Source organism: Lampetra fluviatilis, chromosome 70, assembly GCF_964198595.1.
Source record: "Lampetra fluviatilis chromosome 70, kcLamFluv1.1, whole genome shotgun sequence".
In the NCBI taxonomy this organism is placed as follows: Eukaryota; Metazoa; Chordata; class Hyperoartia; order Petromyzontiformes; family Petromyzontidae; genus Lampetra; species Lampetra fluviatilis.
In genome coordinates, this window is record NC_136344.1 from 1213010 (window position 1) to 1228514 (window position 15505).

Genomic DNA, 15505 nt, shown 5'->3' on the forward strand with positions numbered 1-15505 from the left:
GATGCCATATTTTCTGTCCGTCTGCTAAAGCAGAGGTGTAGGGAATTCCAACAAGACCTACATCTCTGCTTTATTGACCTGGTCAAGGCCTATGACACCATCACCATCAGTAGGCTAGGGCTCTGGTTGTTTTTCGTGCTTTCGGAGTTCCTGACCCTCTGCTCACGATCATTAAGGACCTTCATGATGGTGAGCGGGCCCGGGTAAAACTACGTGGCTGGGAGTCGGAGCCTTTCCCTGTACACCTTGGGGTGCGACAGGGATGTCCTCTGGCTCCCACATTATTTAACATCTATTTCGACTGCGTAGTTCGTGAAACCTTCAATTGCTGTACCGGATGAATTTACATCCGGTACAGATACAATGGGAGGCTGATCGATGCCCGGTGCGGTCAAGGGATGGCTCCCTATTGCTCAACCACGTTATGTATGCCGACGACCTGGTAATTGCGGCTCACTCAGAGGAGGAGTTGGAGGCGCTGTTGCTGAAACTTGAGTGTACCACTCAGAGGAGGGGCCTTACCATCAGGCCCACCAAAACGAAGCACCTGCCTGGGTATTTTGTACCATCGCCGGTTAGAAATATTTAGGCTGGCCTGCCTACGATCTATCCTGGGTTTAACCAGGATGGATTGTGTGAGGAGCTCACAAATCCTCGAAAGATCTGGGCAAAGTCTCATCGGTGAGCTCCTCTGGCTGGCAAGGCTGCGTTGGCTGGGTCATGTAGCCCGCATGCCCAGCCACCGCTTGCCTAAACAGCTTTTGTTCGGCCGGATCGAGGGGGCTAAACGGGCGCGGCACGGGCTAGAGAAGAGTTCGAGCGATGTGGTACAGGAGGACGTGGAGCTGAGTGGACTTGCCGATGACCGGTACCAGCGGTGTCAAGATCGGCCTCTGTGGAGGAGGCTCGTGAAGGACGCTACTGGGCAGTTGGAGGCAGTCGCCCTCCAACAACAACGGAGGGCGGAGGAGCGACGCTCATAACAACGAGCGGAGCGCCGGGTGGCTAAAGCACAGCAAGTTGGCACAGTAGGGGGCATGGGTGGTGCATCAGCCAGTCATCTCGGTCATTTCGGTCAGTCGACCCGTGGCACCTGCTGGGTCTGCCCCGTGACCTCCTGCCAGCGGGCGTTCGACACTTCACGTGGCCTCAAGGTGCACATGGCCTGGCACAAGCGTCGTGGTGACGTCACCGCCACTTAGTGGCGAATGGCGGTTGTTGTTGTTGATGTGTTTGAACCCACGACCACCTGCGTACCAGGCGAGGTAGTCAACATCTCACAGCTGCCGTGGTGCCCACACAGAGAGACAGAGGAGTCAGGCGTTCTGATTGGGTGACCCCCTTCACCCACCCCTCGTGACCCCGCCCACCCCACGTGACCCCCCCCCACCCCTCGTGACCCTGCCCACCCCACGTGACCCCCCCACCCACCCCTCGTGACCCCGCCCGCCCACCCCACGTGGCCCCCCCACCCACCCCTTTGTGACCCCCACCCACCCCTCGTGACCCCCTACCCCTCGTGACCCCCTACCCCACGTGACCCCCACCCACCCCACGTGACCCCCCCACCCATCCCTCGTGATCCCCTACCCCTCGTGACCCCCTACCCCTCGTGACCCCCTACCCCACGTGACCCCCACCCACCCCCTTTGTGACCCCCCCACCCACCCCTCGTGACCCCCCACCCATCCCTCGTGACCCCCCCACCCACCCCTCGTGACCCCCACCCACCCCTCGTGACCCCCCACCCACCCCTCGTGATCCCCCCACCCCATGTGACCCCCACCCACGCCACGTGACCCCCCGCCCACCCCTCGTGACCGCCCACCCATCCCTCGTGACCCCCCCACCCACCCCTCGTGACCGCCCACCCATCCCTCGTGACCCCCCCGCCCACCCCTCGTGACCCCCCCACCCACCCCTCGTGACCCCCCACCCACCCCTCGTGATCCCCCCACCCCATGTGACCCCCACCCACCCCAAGTGACCCCCCCCACCCATCCCTCGTGACGACCCCACCCACCCACCCCACGTGACCCCCACGTGACCCCCCCACCCACCCCACGTGACCCCCACCCATCCCTCGTGACCCCCCCACCCCTCGTGACCCCCCACCCACCCCACGTGTCCCCCCCACCCACCCCTCGTGACCCCCCACCCACCCCACGTGACCCCACCCACCTCTCATGACCCCCCCACCACGTGACCCCCCCACCACGTGACCCCCCCCCTATTCCTCGTGACCCCCACCCACCTTTCGTGACCCCCACCCACCCCACGTGACCCCCCCCCACCCCCCTGTCTCTCCTTGTCCACTGCTGCCCTCTGCTGGTTGGAAACCCACGTGACGAGGCGTCGACCAATAGGAAATCCCCGTGAGGGTAAAATTAAAATTATATTTATAAAAAATGTGTTTTCATATTTTCGTTTATTTTAGCATCACGAGTGATCTCGTGAAGGTATAAGAGGCGAACGGTGTTAAAGGTAATAATTTTGTGTGAGCGTTTGTTATTTTAAATATATTAAAAATATTAACATTCATATTTTTTTCAGTGACGTCACTGGCCGTTCAATAAATTATTTTAAAGCACGTTTATTTTGACAAATCGTGAAGCCTTTCCTTCATTGTCCTCTAAAATAACGTCGCGATGTAGAACTTAAAATTATTAAATCAATTTATTTACAAAGTTATAAAAAAAACATTTTCCAGTCCGTACATTTTTTGAGTGACGTCACACACCATAACACGCACGGATATATATTTTTTTACAACTTTTATTTTAAATAAATCGCGAGCTCGTTGTAAATCGTTTTACTTTTAAAAACATCGCTAAGAATGTGACTCGAATAATGTTAATTAATTTATTTTGCGTAACGTAGAAAAAATAAAAAAGTAACATTTCCGGTGGCGACGTAACTGTTGCTAGGTGACCGGGAGCCGGATGTGACGTCACGCAGGTAACATTTGAATAAATTCTAAAATAAAATAAATGAATATTAATATTATTTTCTTCTTTCGATAAAGTCACGTAGGTAGAATAAAAATAATAATAAAATTAAGTTAATTAAAAAATTAAGATGAAAACACAAAAATACTAATGTAGACTGTGGTACAGTCTACATTTGTGTTTTTTTTATATTTTTTTATTCACTTTATGTGTTATTATGTTTCTATCTACGTGACTTTACCGAAAGAACCAAAGAATATTAATTCCTGCGGTCACTAAAGTTTTAAATCAAAATGTATTAATATTAATATCCTTTGGGTCTTTGGTTAAATATAATTAATGTGATGTGAAACATTCCTCAAGCGCGATTGGTCAAGAGCCGGTGAGAATAGGTGGGGGGGGGGCAATCGGCTCAGCCAATCAGAGCCGTGGTCGGGCGTGGCCCGCACGAATCACCCCACCCTCAAGGCTGGGCGGGTGGTTGATGACCACACACAATTTCTCGCGCGTGATTGGTCGAGAGTTTAGGTAAGCGGGCGGGGCTAAACGGCTGGACCAATCAGAAGCGAATGGGGGCGTGGTCCAACGGAATCACCGCCCCCCCAGGCGGATTGTGGGTGGTGACTTAGCTGTTGCTAGGCGACAGGGGGCGGCGGTTCACATTTGAATAAATTATAATTCATGAATATTAATGAGATTTAACGCACAATTCCTCGCGCCTGATTGGTCGAGAGCCGTCGAGGGTGGGCGGGGCCAATCGGCTCGGCCAATCAGAGGCGTGCCGTGGCTTCCCGACCGAATCACCGCCCACCACGACCCTTCCGAAGCGCGCTACGAAATTGAAAGCTTCCTGAGGTAAAGTAACTTTACATTTCTTAACAAACATTCTTATTAGTTTACGCGTTTCATTATTAAAATGCTTTAAACTTTAACGATTTGCCTCCATCTCTTTTTTTACGCGTAACTCAACACCTTTTTGACGGCTTTGTGAGGCTCGTTGCCCGAACCGTCGGTACAAGTGTCGTTTTAACAACAATAACAACTTATACCAACGGGCGACGTTTCGGGCTATGCCACCTTCCTCAGAGGCACTTGACGGTGGGGAAGAGAGAGAGACACAGATAAAGGTGTCCCGTGTAGCCTCTAGCAGGGCTGTAGGGGCAAGTGCTATAGTAGTAGCAGCAGTGCCCTATAGACACACAGACAAAGGTGCCCCGTGTAGCCTCTAGCAGGGCTGTAGGGGCAAGTGCTGTTAGCAGCGGTGCCCTATAGACACACAGACAAAGCTCCCCCGTGTAGCCTCTGACAGGGCTGTAGGGGCAAGTGCTGTTAGTAGCAGCACCTATGAAGGCTACCGGAACTGGCACACGAGGGGGTGGGTGGCCAGCAATCACCCCCGGCCGCCTTTGTCTCTCTCAGACAGGGAGAGAACACAAACCACACACACAGTGAACACACAAACCATAACCACACACATACACAGTGACAGACAACACAAAAACCATAACCACACACACACAGACAGAGAACACACAAACCATAACCACCACCATCCTACTAATGCCACCACCACTACCATCACTACCACCACCACCACCCTGCCACCACCACTACCATCCTACTTACACCACCACCATCCTACCAATGCCACCACCACTACCATCAACACCAACATCACTGCCCTATCACCACCACCAACCTACCACCACCATCCTATCAATGCCACCACCACTACCACCACCACCCTACCACCACCACCACCATCCTACCAATGCCACCAACACCACCACCACCACTGTGCCACCACCACTACCACCACCACCCTACCACCACCAACCACCACCATCCTACCAATGCCACCAACATCACCACCACTGTGTCACCACCACTACCACCATCACCACTACCATCACCACCATCATCACCACCACCATCCTACCAATGCCACCAACACCACTACCACCACCCTGCCACCACCACTACCACCACCATCACCACCACCACTACCATCAGCACCAACATCACCACCACTGTGCCACCACCACTACCACCACCATCACCACTACCATCACCACCATCATCACCACCACCATCCTACCAATGCCACCAATACCACCACCACTGTGTCACCACCACTACCACCATCTTTGTCTTTCCAGACCGCGGCGATGCAGATCAACGGCGCTGCCATGAGCCGTCCACCCTCCTCTTCGTCCGCCACCGCTGGCAAGACCGCTTCTTCTACGGCACGCGATGCTGGTGGCGGTGGTGGTGGTGGCGGCGGTGGTGGCGGTGGTAGTAGGGGCGGTGGTAGTGGCGGTGATGGTAGGGGCGGTGGAAGTAGCGGTCGTGGTGGCAGTGGTGGTGGTGGTAGTGGCGGTAGCAGTTGTAGTAGTGGTGGCGGTAGTGGTGGCGTTAGTGGCAGTACTGGTGGTAGTGGCGGTAGTAGTGGTAGTGGTGGCGGTAGTGGTGGTGGTAGTGGTGGCGGTGGTAGTGGTGGTAGTGGCGGTAGTGGTGGCGTTAGTGGCAAGTACTGGTGGTAGTGGCGGTAGTAGTGGTAGTGGTGGCGGTAGTGGTGGTGGTAGTGGTGGCGGTGGTAGTGGTGGTAGTGGCGGTAGTGGTGGCGTTAGTGGCAGTACTGGTGGTAGTGGCATTAGTGGTGGTAGTGGTAGTGGCGGTAGTGGTGGTAGTGGTGGTAGTGGCGGTGGTGGCAGTGGTGGCGTTAGTGGTGGTAGTGGTGGTAGTGGCGCTGGTGGTAGTGGTGGTGGTAGTGGTGGTGGTGGCGCTGCTGGTGGTGGCGCTGCTGCTGCCCGAGTCAGCGCCCGTGACTTCCTGCGTGCGTGCGAGTCCGGTGACCTGCTGCTGGTCCAGTCCCTGCTGGAGTCCTCCGAGGCCCTCTCGGTGGACTGCACCGCCGGCGGCACCGGCACCACCGGCACCGGCGGGGACGACTCCGAGGAGGTCGACTCCGAGGAGGACGACTCGGGCGACACGGGCCTCCACCTGGCGGCCGCCGGAGGTCACGAGGCGCTGGTCAAGCAGCTGGTGCGGCGGGGGGCCACCATCGACGCCCGCAACGCCGTGGGGTGGACGCCGTTAATGCAGGTGAGGGGGTGAGGGTGGTGAGGGGGGTGAGGGGGGTGAGGGGGGTGGTGAGGGGGGTGAGGGTGGTGAGGGGGGTGGTGACTGGGGTGGTGAGGGTGGTGAGGGGGGGTGAGGGGGGTGGTGGTGAGGGGGGTGGTGAGGAGGGTGAGGGGGGTGGTAAGGAGGGGCGAGGGGGGTGAGGGGGGGTGGTGAGGATGATAGTGGTGGTGGTGGTTGTCACGACAGACACGTGGTGTGAAACATCCCCCCCTTGCCCCCCGGCCCCCCCCCACCCCCTCGCCCCACCCCTCCCTCCCCCATCCACACACCCCTCCCTCTCCCCCATCACCCCCCTCTCCCACCCCTCCACCCCTCCTCGCCCCACTCCCCCCCCCTCTCCCCCCTCCCTCTCCCCCATCACCCCCCCATCATTCCCCCTCGCCCCCTCCCACCCCTCCCCACCTCCCACCCCTCTCTGCCCCCACCTCCCCCCTCTCTCTCCCCCCCTCTCCCCCATCACCCCCCTCGCCCCCTTCTCGCCCCTCCCCTCCCTCTCCCCCCCCCTCCCCCCCTCCCTCTCCCCTCTCTCCCCTCCCACCCCCCCTCTCCCCCATCACCCCCCGTCTCCCCTCTCACCCCCCTCACCCCCTCTCCCCCCTCACTCCCCATTACACCCCTCCCCCCCTCCTCCTCCTCGCCCCCCCCCCTCCCCTCCCCCCTCTCTCCCCCTTCCCCACCCCCCTCACCCCCTCCCCCCCTCCCCCCCATCCCCCCCCAGGCCTCCCGCGAGGGCCACACCTCCGTGGCTCGTGTCCTCCTGTCCGCTGGTGCCGAGGCCGCCGCCCGCGGCTGCTACGGCTGCACGGCGCTGGCGCTGGCGGCCGGAGCCGGCCACGTGGCCACCGTCAGGGCCCTGCTGGAGGCCGGGGCACAACCGGGACGCGGTGGTGGTGGTGGTGGCGGTGGTGGTGGCGGCGGTGGTGGCGGTGGTGGTGGCGGTGGTGGCGGTGGTGGTGGTGGCGGTGGTGGTGGCGGTGGTGGTGGTGGTGGCGGTGGTGGTGGGTGGAGCTGCGAATGGGAGACAGCGCCACCACCCCTGGCGCTAGCGGCCTACGGGAGGCACGACGCCGTTATCAGGGTGCTGCTGGACTGGGGGCAGAGGTGAGTTTGGGGGGGGGGGGGTGAGTGAGGGGGGTGAGTGGGTGGTGGGGTGGGTGGGTGGGTGAGTTGGTGAATGGGGTGAGTTGGTGAATGTGTGAGTGGGTGAATGTGTGAATGGGTGGGTGTGTGGGTGTGTGGGAGAGTGAGTTGATGAATGTGTGAATGGGTGAGTGAGTGAATGTGTAAGTGATTTGGTGAATGTGTGAGTGGGTGTATGGGTGGGTGAGTGAATGGGTGGGTGAGTTGGTGAATGTGTGAATGGGTGGGTGTGTGGGTGAGTGAATGTGTGAATGGGTGGGTGAGTGAATGGGTGGGTGAGTTGGTGAATGTGTGAATGGGTGAGTGAGTAAATGGATGAGTGAATGGGTGGGTGAGTGAATGGGTGGGTGAGTGAATATGTCAGTGAGTGGGTCGATGGGTGGGTGAGTTAGTGGGTGAGTGAATGGGTGGGTGAGTGAATGGGTGGGTGAGTGAATGGGTGGGTGAGTGAATGGGTGGGTGAGTGAATATGTCAGTGAGTGGGTCGATGGGTGGGTGAGTGAGTGGGTGAGTGAATGGGTGGGTGAGTGAATGGGTGGGTGAGTGAGTGGGTGAGTGAATGGGTGTGTGGGTGAGTGAGTTGGTGAATGTGTGAATGGGTGAGTGAGTGAGTGAATGTGTGAGTGGGTGAATGGGTGGGTGAGTGAATGGGTGAGTGAGTTGGTGAATGTGTGAATGGATGAGTGAGGGAGTGAGTGAGTGAATGGGTGAGTGGGTGAATGGGTGGGTTAGATGGTGAATGTGTGAATGTGTGAGTGAGTGGGTGAGTGTGTAGATGAGTGAGTGGGTGAGTGAGTGAGTGACTGAGTGGGTGAGTGGGTGAGTGAGTGAGTGGGTGAGTGAGTGAGTTGGTGAATGTGTGAATGAGTGGGTGAGTGAGTGAATGATTGAGTGGCCTCATCTCCCCTTTACCCCCCCCTCACCCCCACCCCTCTCCCCCCCCACCCCCTCCCCCCCACCCCCAGGCCAATGAGGCTGTCTCCGTGACGGGCTGGACTCCGCTGCATCTGGCGGCCGCCTCTGCCGACGTGGCCGTGTCCCAGCTGCTGGTGTCGAGAGGGGCCCAGCCGGACCGCCCCGACGTGGCGGGCCGCACGGCCCTCGCCGTGGCAGCGGCGCTGGGGCGCACGCAGGCCCAGCGCTGGCTGGAGGGTCGCACCTCGGCACGGCCCCGGTAGGATGCGACGAGTCGGACGCGCGAGCGGTGTGGTGTGTGTGAGCGCACGTGGAGATGTTGACGTGTGTGTGTGTGTGTGTGCACGTGGAGATGGTGATGCGCGCGCGGTGTGTGTGTGTGTACGTGGATAGAGAGGATGGGGGAAGGATTGGAAGAGATGGGGAGAGAGAGAGACACGGAGAGAGACACAGAGCCACACAGAGAGATAGGGAGAGAGAGACACAGAGAGAGATAGGGAGAGAGAGACACGGAGAGAGCACGTGTAGATGATGACGTGTGTGTGTGTGTGGAGATGATGACGCGTGTGTGTGTGGAGATGATGACGTGTGTGTGTGTGTGGAGATGATGACGCGTGTGTGTGTGGAGATGATGACGCGTGTGTGTGTGTGTGTGGAGATGATGACGCGTGTGTGTGTGGAGATGATGACGCGTGTGTGTGTGTGTGTGTGGAGATGATGACGCGTGTGTGTGTGTGTGTGTGGAGATGATGACGCGTGTGTGTGTGGAGATGATGACGCGTGTGTGTGTGTGTGTGTGGAGATGATGACGCGTGTGTGTGTGTGTGTGGAGATGATGACGTGTGTGTGTGTGTGGAGATGATGACGCGTGTGTGTGTGTGTGTGGAGATGATGACGTGTGTGTGTGTGTGGAGATGATGACGTGTGTGTGTGTGTGGAGATGATGACGTGTGTGTGTGTGTGTGGAGATGATGACGTGTGTGTGTGTGTGGAGATGATGATGCGTGTGTGTGTGTGTGGAGATGATGACGCGTGTGTGTGTGGAGATGATGACGTGTGTGTGTGTGGAGATGATGACGCGTGTGTGTGTGTGTGTGGAGATGATGACGCGTGTGTGTGTGTGTGTGGAGATGATGACGTGTGTGTGTGTGTGTGTGGAGATGATGACGCGTGTGTGTGTGTGTGTGGAGATGATGATGCGTGTGTGTGTGTGTGGAGATGATGACGCGTGTGTGTGTGTGTGTGTGGAGATGATGATGCGTGTGTGTGTGTGGAGATGATGACGTGTGTGTGTGTGTGTGTGTGGAGATGATGACGCGTGTGTGTGTGTGTGTGGAGATGATGACGCGCGTGTGTGTGTGGAGATGATGACGCGTGTGTGTGTGTGGAGATGATGACGCGTGTGTGTGTGGAGATGATGACGCGTGTGTGTGTGTGTGGAGATGATGACGTGTGTGTGTGTGTGGAGATGATGACGCGTGTGTGTGTGTGGAGATGATGACGCGTGTGTGTGTGGAGATGATGACGCGTGTGTGTGTGTGTGTGGAGATGATGACGCGTGTGTGTGTGGAGATGATGACGCGTGTGTGTGTGTGTGTGTGGAGATGATGACGCGTGTGTGTGTGGAGATGATGATGCGTGTGTGTGTGTGTGTGGAGATGATGATGCGTGTGTGTGTGTGTGGAGATGATGACGCGTGTGTGTGTGTGTGGAGATGATGACGCGTGTGTGTGTGTGTGTGGAGATGATGACGCGCGTGTGTGTGGAGATGATGACGCGTGTGTGTGTGTGTGGAGATGATGACGCGTGTGTGTGTGTGTGTGTGGAGATGATGACGTGTGTGTGTGTGGAGATGATGACGCGTGTGTGTGTGTGTGTGTGGAGATGATGACGCGTGTGTGTGTGTGTGTGGAGATGATGATGCGTGTGTGTGTGTGTGTGCGTGGAGATGTTGACGTGTGTGTGTGTGTGTGGAGATGATGACGCGTGTGTGTGTGTGTGTGTGGAGATGATGACGTGTGTGTGTGTGGAGATGATGACGCGTGTGTGTGTGTGTGTGTGGAGATGATGACGCGTGTGTGTGTGTGTGTGGAGATGATGATGCGTGTGTGTGTGTGTGTGCGTGGAGATGTTGACGTGTGTGTGTGTGCGTGGAGATGTTGGTGTGTGTGCGTGGAGATGATGACGCGCGTGTGTGTGTGTGGAGATGATGACGCGTGTGTGTGTGTGTGTGTGTGGAGATGATGACGCGTGTGTGTGTGTGTGGAGATGATGATGCGTGTGTGTGTGTGTGTGCGTGGAGATGTTGACGTGTGTGTGTGTGCGTGGAGATGTTGGTGTGTGTGCGTGGAGATGCGTGGAGATGTTGGTGTGTGTGCGTGGAGATGATGACGCGCGTGTGTGTGTGTGGAGATGATGACGCGTGTGTGTGTGTGGAGATGTTGACGTGTGTGTGTGTGCGTGGAGATGTTGACGTGTGTGTGTGTGCGTGGAGATGATGACGCGCGTGTGTGTGTGTGGAGATGATGACGCGTGTGTGTGTGTGTGCACGTGGAGATGATGACGCGTGTGTGTGTGTGTGTGGAGATGATGACGCGTGTGTTTGTGTGTGCACGTGGAGATGATGACGCGTGTGTGTGTGTGTGGAGATGTTGACGCGTGTGTGTGTGCACGTGGAGATGATGATGCGTGTGTGTGTGTGTGGAGATGATGACGCGTGTGTGTGTGTGGAGATGATGACGCGTGTGTGTGTGTGTGTGTGTGGAGATGATGACGCGTGTGTGTGTGTGTGTGGAGATGTTGACGTGTGTGTGTGTGGAGATGATGACGTGTGTGTGTGTGTGTGCGTGGAGATGATGACGTGTGTGTGTGTGTGCGTGGAGATGATGACGTGTGTGAGTTGTGTGTGTGTGGAGATGATGACGTGTGTGTGTGTGCGTGGAGATGATGACGTGTGTGTGTGTGGAGATGATGACGTGTGTGTGTGTGTGCGTGGAGATGATGACGTGTGTGTGTGTGTGGAGATGATGACGCGTGTGTGTGTGTGTGGAGATGATGACGCGTGTGTGTGTGTGGAGATGATGACGCGTGTGTGTGTGTGCACGTGAATAGAGCGGGAGGGAGGGAGGGGGAAGGATGGGGAGGGATGGGGATGGGGGGATTGGAAGAGATGGGGAGGGAGTGAGAAAGAGAGATGGGGAGAGAGAGACACCCAGACCCAGGGCTTGAACCCAGGGCTCTCAGTGTCTCCGACACGGCCATCGTGAACCCCTTGAGACACCCAGACCCAGGGCTTGAACCCAGGCTCTCAGTGTCTCCGACACGGCCATCGTGAACCCCTTGAGAGAGAGAGAGAGACACCCAGACCCAGGGCTTGAACCCAGGCTCTCAGTGTCTCCGACACGGCCATCGTGAACCCCTTGAGAGAGAGAGAGAGACACCCAGACCCAGGGCTTGAACCCAGGCTCTCAGTGTCTCCGACACGGCCATCGTGAACCCCTTGAGACACCCAGACCCAGGGCTTGAACCCAGGCTCTCAGTGTCTCCGACACGGCCATCGTGAACCCCTTGAGAGAGAGAGAGAGACACCCAGACCCAGGGCTTGAACCCAGGCTCTCAGTGTCTCCGACACGGCCATCGTGAACCCCCTGAGAGAGAGAGAGACGCCCAGACCCAGGGCTTGAACGCAGGATCTCAATGTCTCCGACACGGCCATCATGAACCCCCTGTGAGCCCTGTAAGGAATCTGCGTGGTGCCGTGTATTCTAACCACTGTGTTTTTGTCTCCCCGCGTATTCTAACCACTGTGTTTTTGTATCCCCGCGTCTCCCCGTGTCTCCCCGTGTCTCTGTGTGTGCGTCCTTGTGTCCCCCTCTCAATGTGCAGATGACGGACAGAAAAAGAAGGACCTTTTCTATGCCCTCAAGCTCGGTAAGCAGAGAGAGACGGAGAGAGATAGAGTGTGAGAGAGTGTAAGTGAGTGTGAGTGAGTGAGTGTGAGAGAGTGTGTGAGAGTGAGAGAGAGTGTGAGTGAGTGTGAGAGAGTGTGAGTGAGTGTGAGTGAGTGTGAGAGAGTGTGTGAGAGTGTGTGAGAGTGAGAGGAGAGTGTGAGTGAGTGTGAGAGAGTGTGAGTGAGTGTGAGTGAGTGTGAGAGAGTGTGTGAGAGTGTGTGAGAGTGTGTGAGAGTGAGAGAGAGTGTGAGTGAGTGTGAGAGAGTGTGAGTGAGTGTGAGTGAGGTGTGAGAGAGTGTGTGAGAGTGTGTGAGAGTGTGTGAGAGTGAGAGAGAGTGTGAGTGAGTGTGAGTGAGTGTGAGAGAGTGTGTGAGAGTGAGAGAGAGTGTGAGTGAGTGTGAGAGAGTGTGAGTGAGTGTGAGAGAGTGTGAGTGAGTGTGAAAGAGAGAGTGTGTTTCACCTCCTCCACTCCCCCCCCCCCCCCACTCCCCCCCTCCCCCTCCCACCCCCCTCCACTCCCCTCCACTCCACTCCTCCACTCCCCTCACCCCCCTCCACTCCCCTCCCTCCTCTCCTCTCCTCCCCCCCTCCCCTCCACTCCCCCCCACTCCCCCCCTCCCCCTCCCTCGACTCCCCTCCCCCCCCCCCTCTCCCCCCCTCTCCTCCCCCCCCCTCTCTCCCCCCCCCCCACCCCCCTAAAGGTGACGTGGCTCTGGCTCATCGCCTCCTGGTGGAGGGCGATGAAGAAGGAGAGGCCGGTGGTGGTGGCGGTGGTGGCGGTGGTGGTGGCGGCGGTCACGGTGGTGGTCACGGCGGTGGTGGCGGTGGTGGTGGTGGTGGTCACAGTGTTGGTCACGGTGGTGGTGGTGGTGGCAGTGGTGGCGGTGGTGGTGGTGGTGGCTCTGCAGCGGTGCAGGCCTCCCGGCTGGGCCAGGATGGCGCCAGCCCCCTGATGCTGGCGGCCGTGCTGGGCGACGTGGGCCTGGTGGACGCTCTGGTGGACGCCGCTCCCGCCCTGCTCGACCACAGGGACCACTCCAACGGGTGGACGGCACTCATGCAGGCCGCGTACCACGGGTGGGTGTGTGTGTGTGTGTGTGAGTGGGGTGTGTGTGTGTGTGTGAGTGTGTGTGGGTGAGTGTGTGTGGGGGGTGGGTGGGTGGGTGAGTGGGTGGGTGGGTGAGTGGATGGATGGATGGGTGGGGGGGTGAGTGAGCGTGTGAGTGTGTGTGTGAGTGTGTGTGTGAGTGTGTGTGGGTGAGTGTGTGTGGGGGGTGGGTGGGTGAGTGGGTGGGTGGGTGAGTGGGTGGGTGAGTGGGTGGATGGGTGGGTGGATGGGTGGGTGGGTGGGGGGGTGAGTGGGGGGGTGAGTGAGTGGGTGAGTGAGTGGGTGAGTGAGTGGGCGAGCGTGTGTGTGGGTGAGTCTGTGTGTGAGTGAGTGACTGTGTGGGTGAGTGAGCGTGTGGGTGAGCGTGTGTGTGGGTGAGTGAGCGTGTGTGTGAGCGAGTGTGTGGGTGAGTCTGTGGGTGAGTGAGTGACTGTGTGGGTGAGTGAGTGAGTGAGTGGGTGAGTGAGCGTGTGGGTGAGCGTGTGTGTGGGTGAGTCTGTGGGTGAGTTAGTGAGTGGGTGAGTGAGCGTGTGGGTGAGCGTGTGTGGGTGAGTCTGTGGGTGAGTGAGTGACTGTGTGGGTGAGTGAGTGAGTGGGTGAGTGAGCGTGTGGGTGAGCGTGTGTGTGGGTGAGTGAGCGTGTGTGTGAGCGAGTGTGTGGGTGAGTCTGTGGGTGAGTGAGTGACTGTGTGGGTGAGTGAGTGAGTGGGTGAGTGAGCGTGTGGGTGAGCGTGTGTGTGGGTGAGTCTGTGGGTGAGTTAGTGAGTGGGTGAGTGAGCGTGTGGGTGAGCGTGTGTGTGGGTGAGTCTGTGGGTGAGTGAGTGACTGTGTGGGTGAGTGAGTGAGTGGGTGAGTGAGCGTGGGGTGAGCGTGTGTGTGGGTGAGTCTGTGGGTGAGTTAGTGAGTGGGTGAGTGAGCGTGTGGGTGAGCGTGTGTGTGGGTGAGTCTGTGAGTGGGTAAGTGTGTCTGTGGGTGTGCTTGAGCGCCAGTTGATGTTGTGATTGTTGTTGTTGACAGACACACGGACCTGTTGGTTGTTGTTGTTGTTGTGGTTGTTGTTGTTGACAGACACACTGAGGTGGTGCGTCTGCTGGTGCAGCGTGGGGCGGACGTGAGTGTCAGGGCGAGGGACGGCTGCACCGCATTCAACCTCGTCACCCTGCTCAGCCACGACGGTGAGGGGGAGGAGGGGGGAGGGGGGGAGGGTAGGGGGGGAAGGGGGGGGAGGGTAGGGGGGGAGGGGGGGGGGAGGGGGAGGGAGGGAGGGGGGGGAGGGGGGAGGGGGGAGGGAGGAGGGGTGGGAGGAGGGGGGGGGAGGTGCGATTCTTGGGTTCTGTGTTTCTCTCTCCGTGAGTCTCACTCCGCGAGTCTCACTCCGTGAGTCTCACTCCGTGTGTCTCACTCTCTGTGGGCCTCTCCGTGTGTCTCTCTGTGTCTCTCTGTGTGTCTCTCTGTGTGTCTCACTGTGTGTCTCACTCTGTGTGTCTCACTCCGCGTCTCTCTGCGCGTCTCTCTCCGCGTGTCTCTCTCCGCGCGTCTCGTCCCAGACACGGAGTTGGTTCGCTTCCTGGGCTCCGTGTCCACGCGCCGGCCGGAGGCTCCCGGCCGCTCCCCCGCAGGCCGCAAGTCCCGCGGCCTCCTGCTGCCTCCCCTGCCGCTGGCGCCCGCACGCAGCGGAGACACGCGGAGAGAGACACGGGGAGAGAGACACGCGGAGAGAGACACGCGGAGAGAGACACGGGGAGAGAGACACGCGGAGAGAGACACGCGGAGAGAGACACGGGGCGGCAGCGGCAGCGGCAAGACGGCGCCGGACGGAGATGCGGGTCCCCGTCACGGCGGTCTGAAGGTGGCGGAGAGAGAGACACGGAGAGAGACACGGAGAGAGACACGGAGAGAGACACGGAGAGAGAGACACGGAGAGAGACACAGAGACACAGAAAGAGAGAGAGAGACACACGGAGAGAGACACAGAGACAGACACGGAGAGAGACACACGGAGAGAGACACGGAGAGAGACACGTAGACACAGAGAGAGACACGGAGACACAGAGAGAGACGGAGAGAGACACAGAGACACACGGAGAGAGACGCAGACACAGAGAGAGACAGGGAGAGAGACACGGAGAGAGACACAGAGAGAGACACACGGAGAGAGACACGTAGACACAGAGAGAGACGGAGAGAGACACAGAGACACACGGAGAGAGACGCAGACACAGAGAGAGACAGGGAGAGAGACACGGAGAGAGACACAGAGAGAGATACACGGACAGAGACACGGAGACACAGAGAGAGACA

At 58.3% G+C, this 15505-nt stretch overlaps 1 protein-coding gene across 1 annotated transcript in view; it reads left to right on the forward strand.

Moving 5' to 3' along the window:
* Window positions 1–5255: 5255 nt before the first annotated feature.
* Window positions 5256–15505, forward strand: part of ANKS6 (ankyrin repeat and sterile alpha motif domain containing 6) — a 28614-nt gene continuing 18364 nt past the window's right edge. Inside the window, exons 1-7 of the mRNA XM_078883294.1 lie at window positions 5256–6053; window positions 6811–6976; window positions 7139–7170; window positions 8198–8406; window positions 12995–13174; window positions 14273–14379; window positions 14752–15053. Coding sequence (XP_078739420.1) covers window positions 5271–6053; window positions 6811–6976; window positions 7139–7170; window positions 8198–8406; window positions 12995–13174; window positions 14273–14379; window positions 14752–15053 — 1779 coding nt within the window. The 5' untranslated portion in view covers window positions 5256–5270. The remainder of the gene's footprint in view (window positions 6054–6810; window positions 6977–7138; window positions 7171–8197; window positions 8407–12994; window positions 13175–14272; window positions 14380–14751; window positions 15054–15505) is intronic.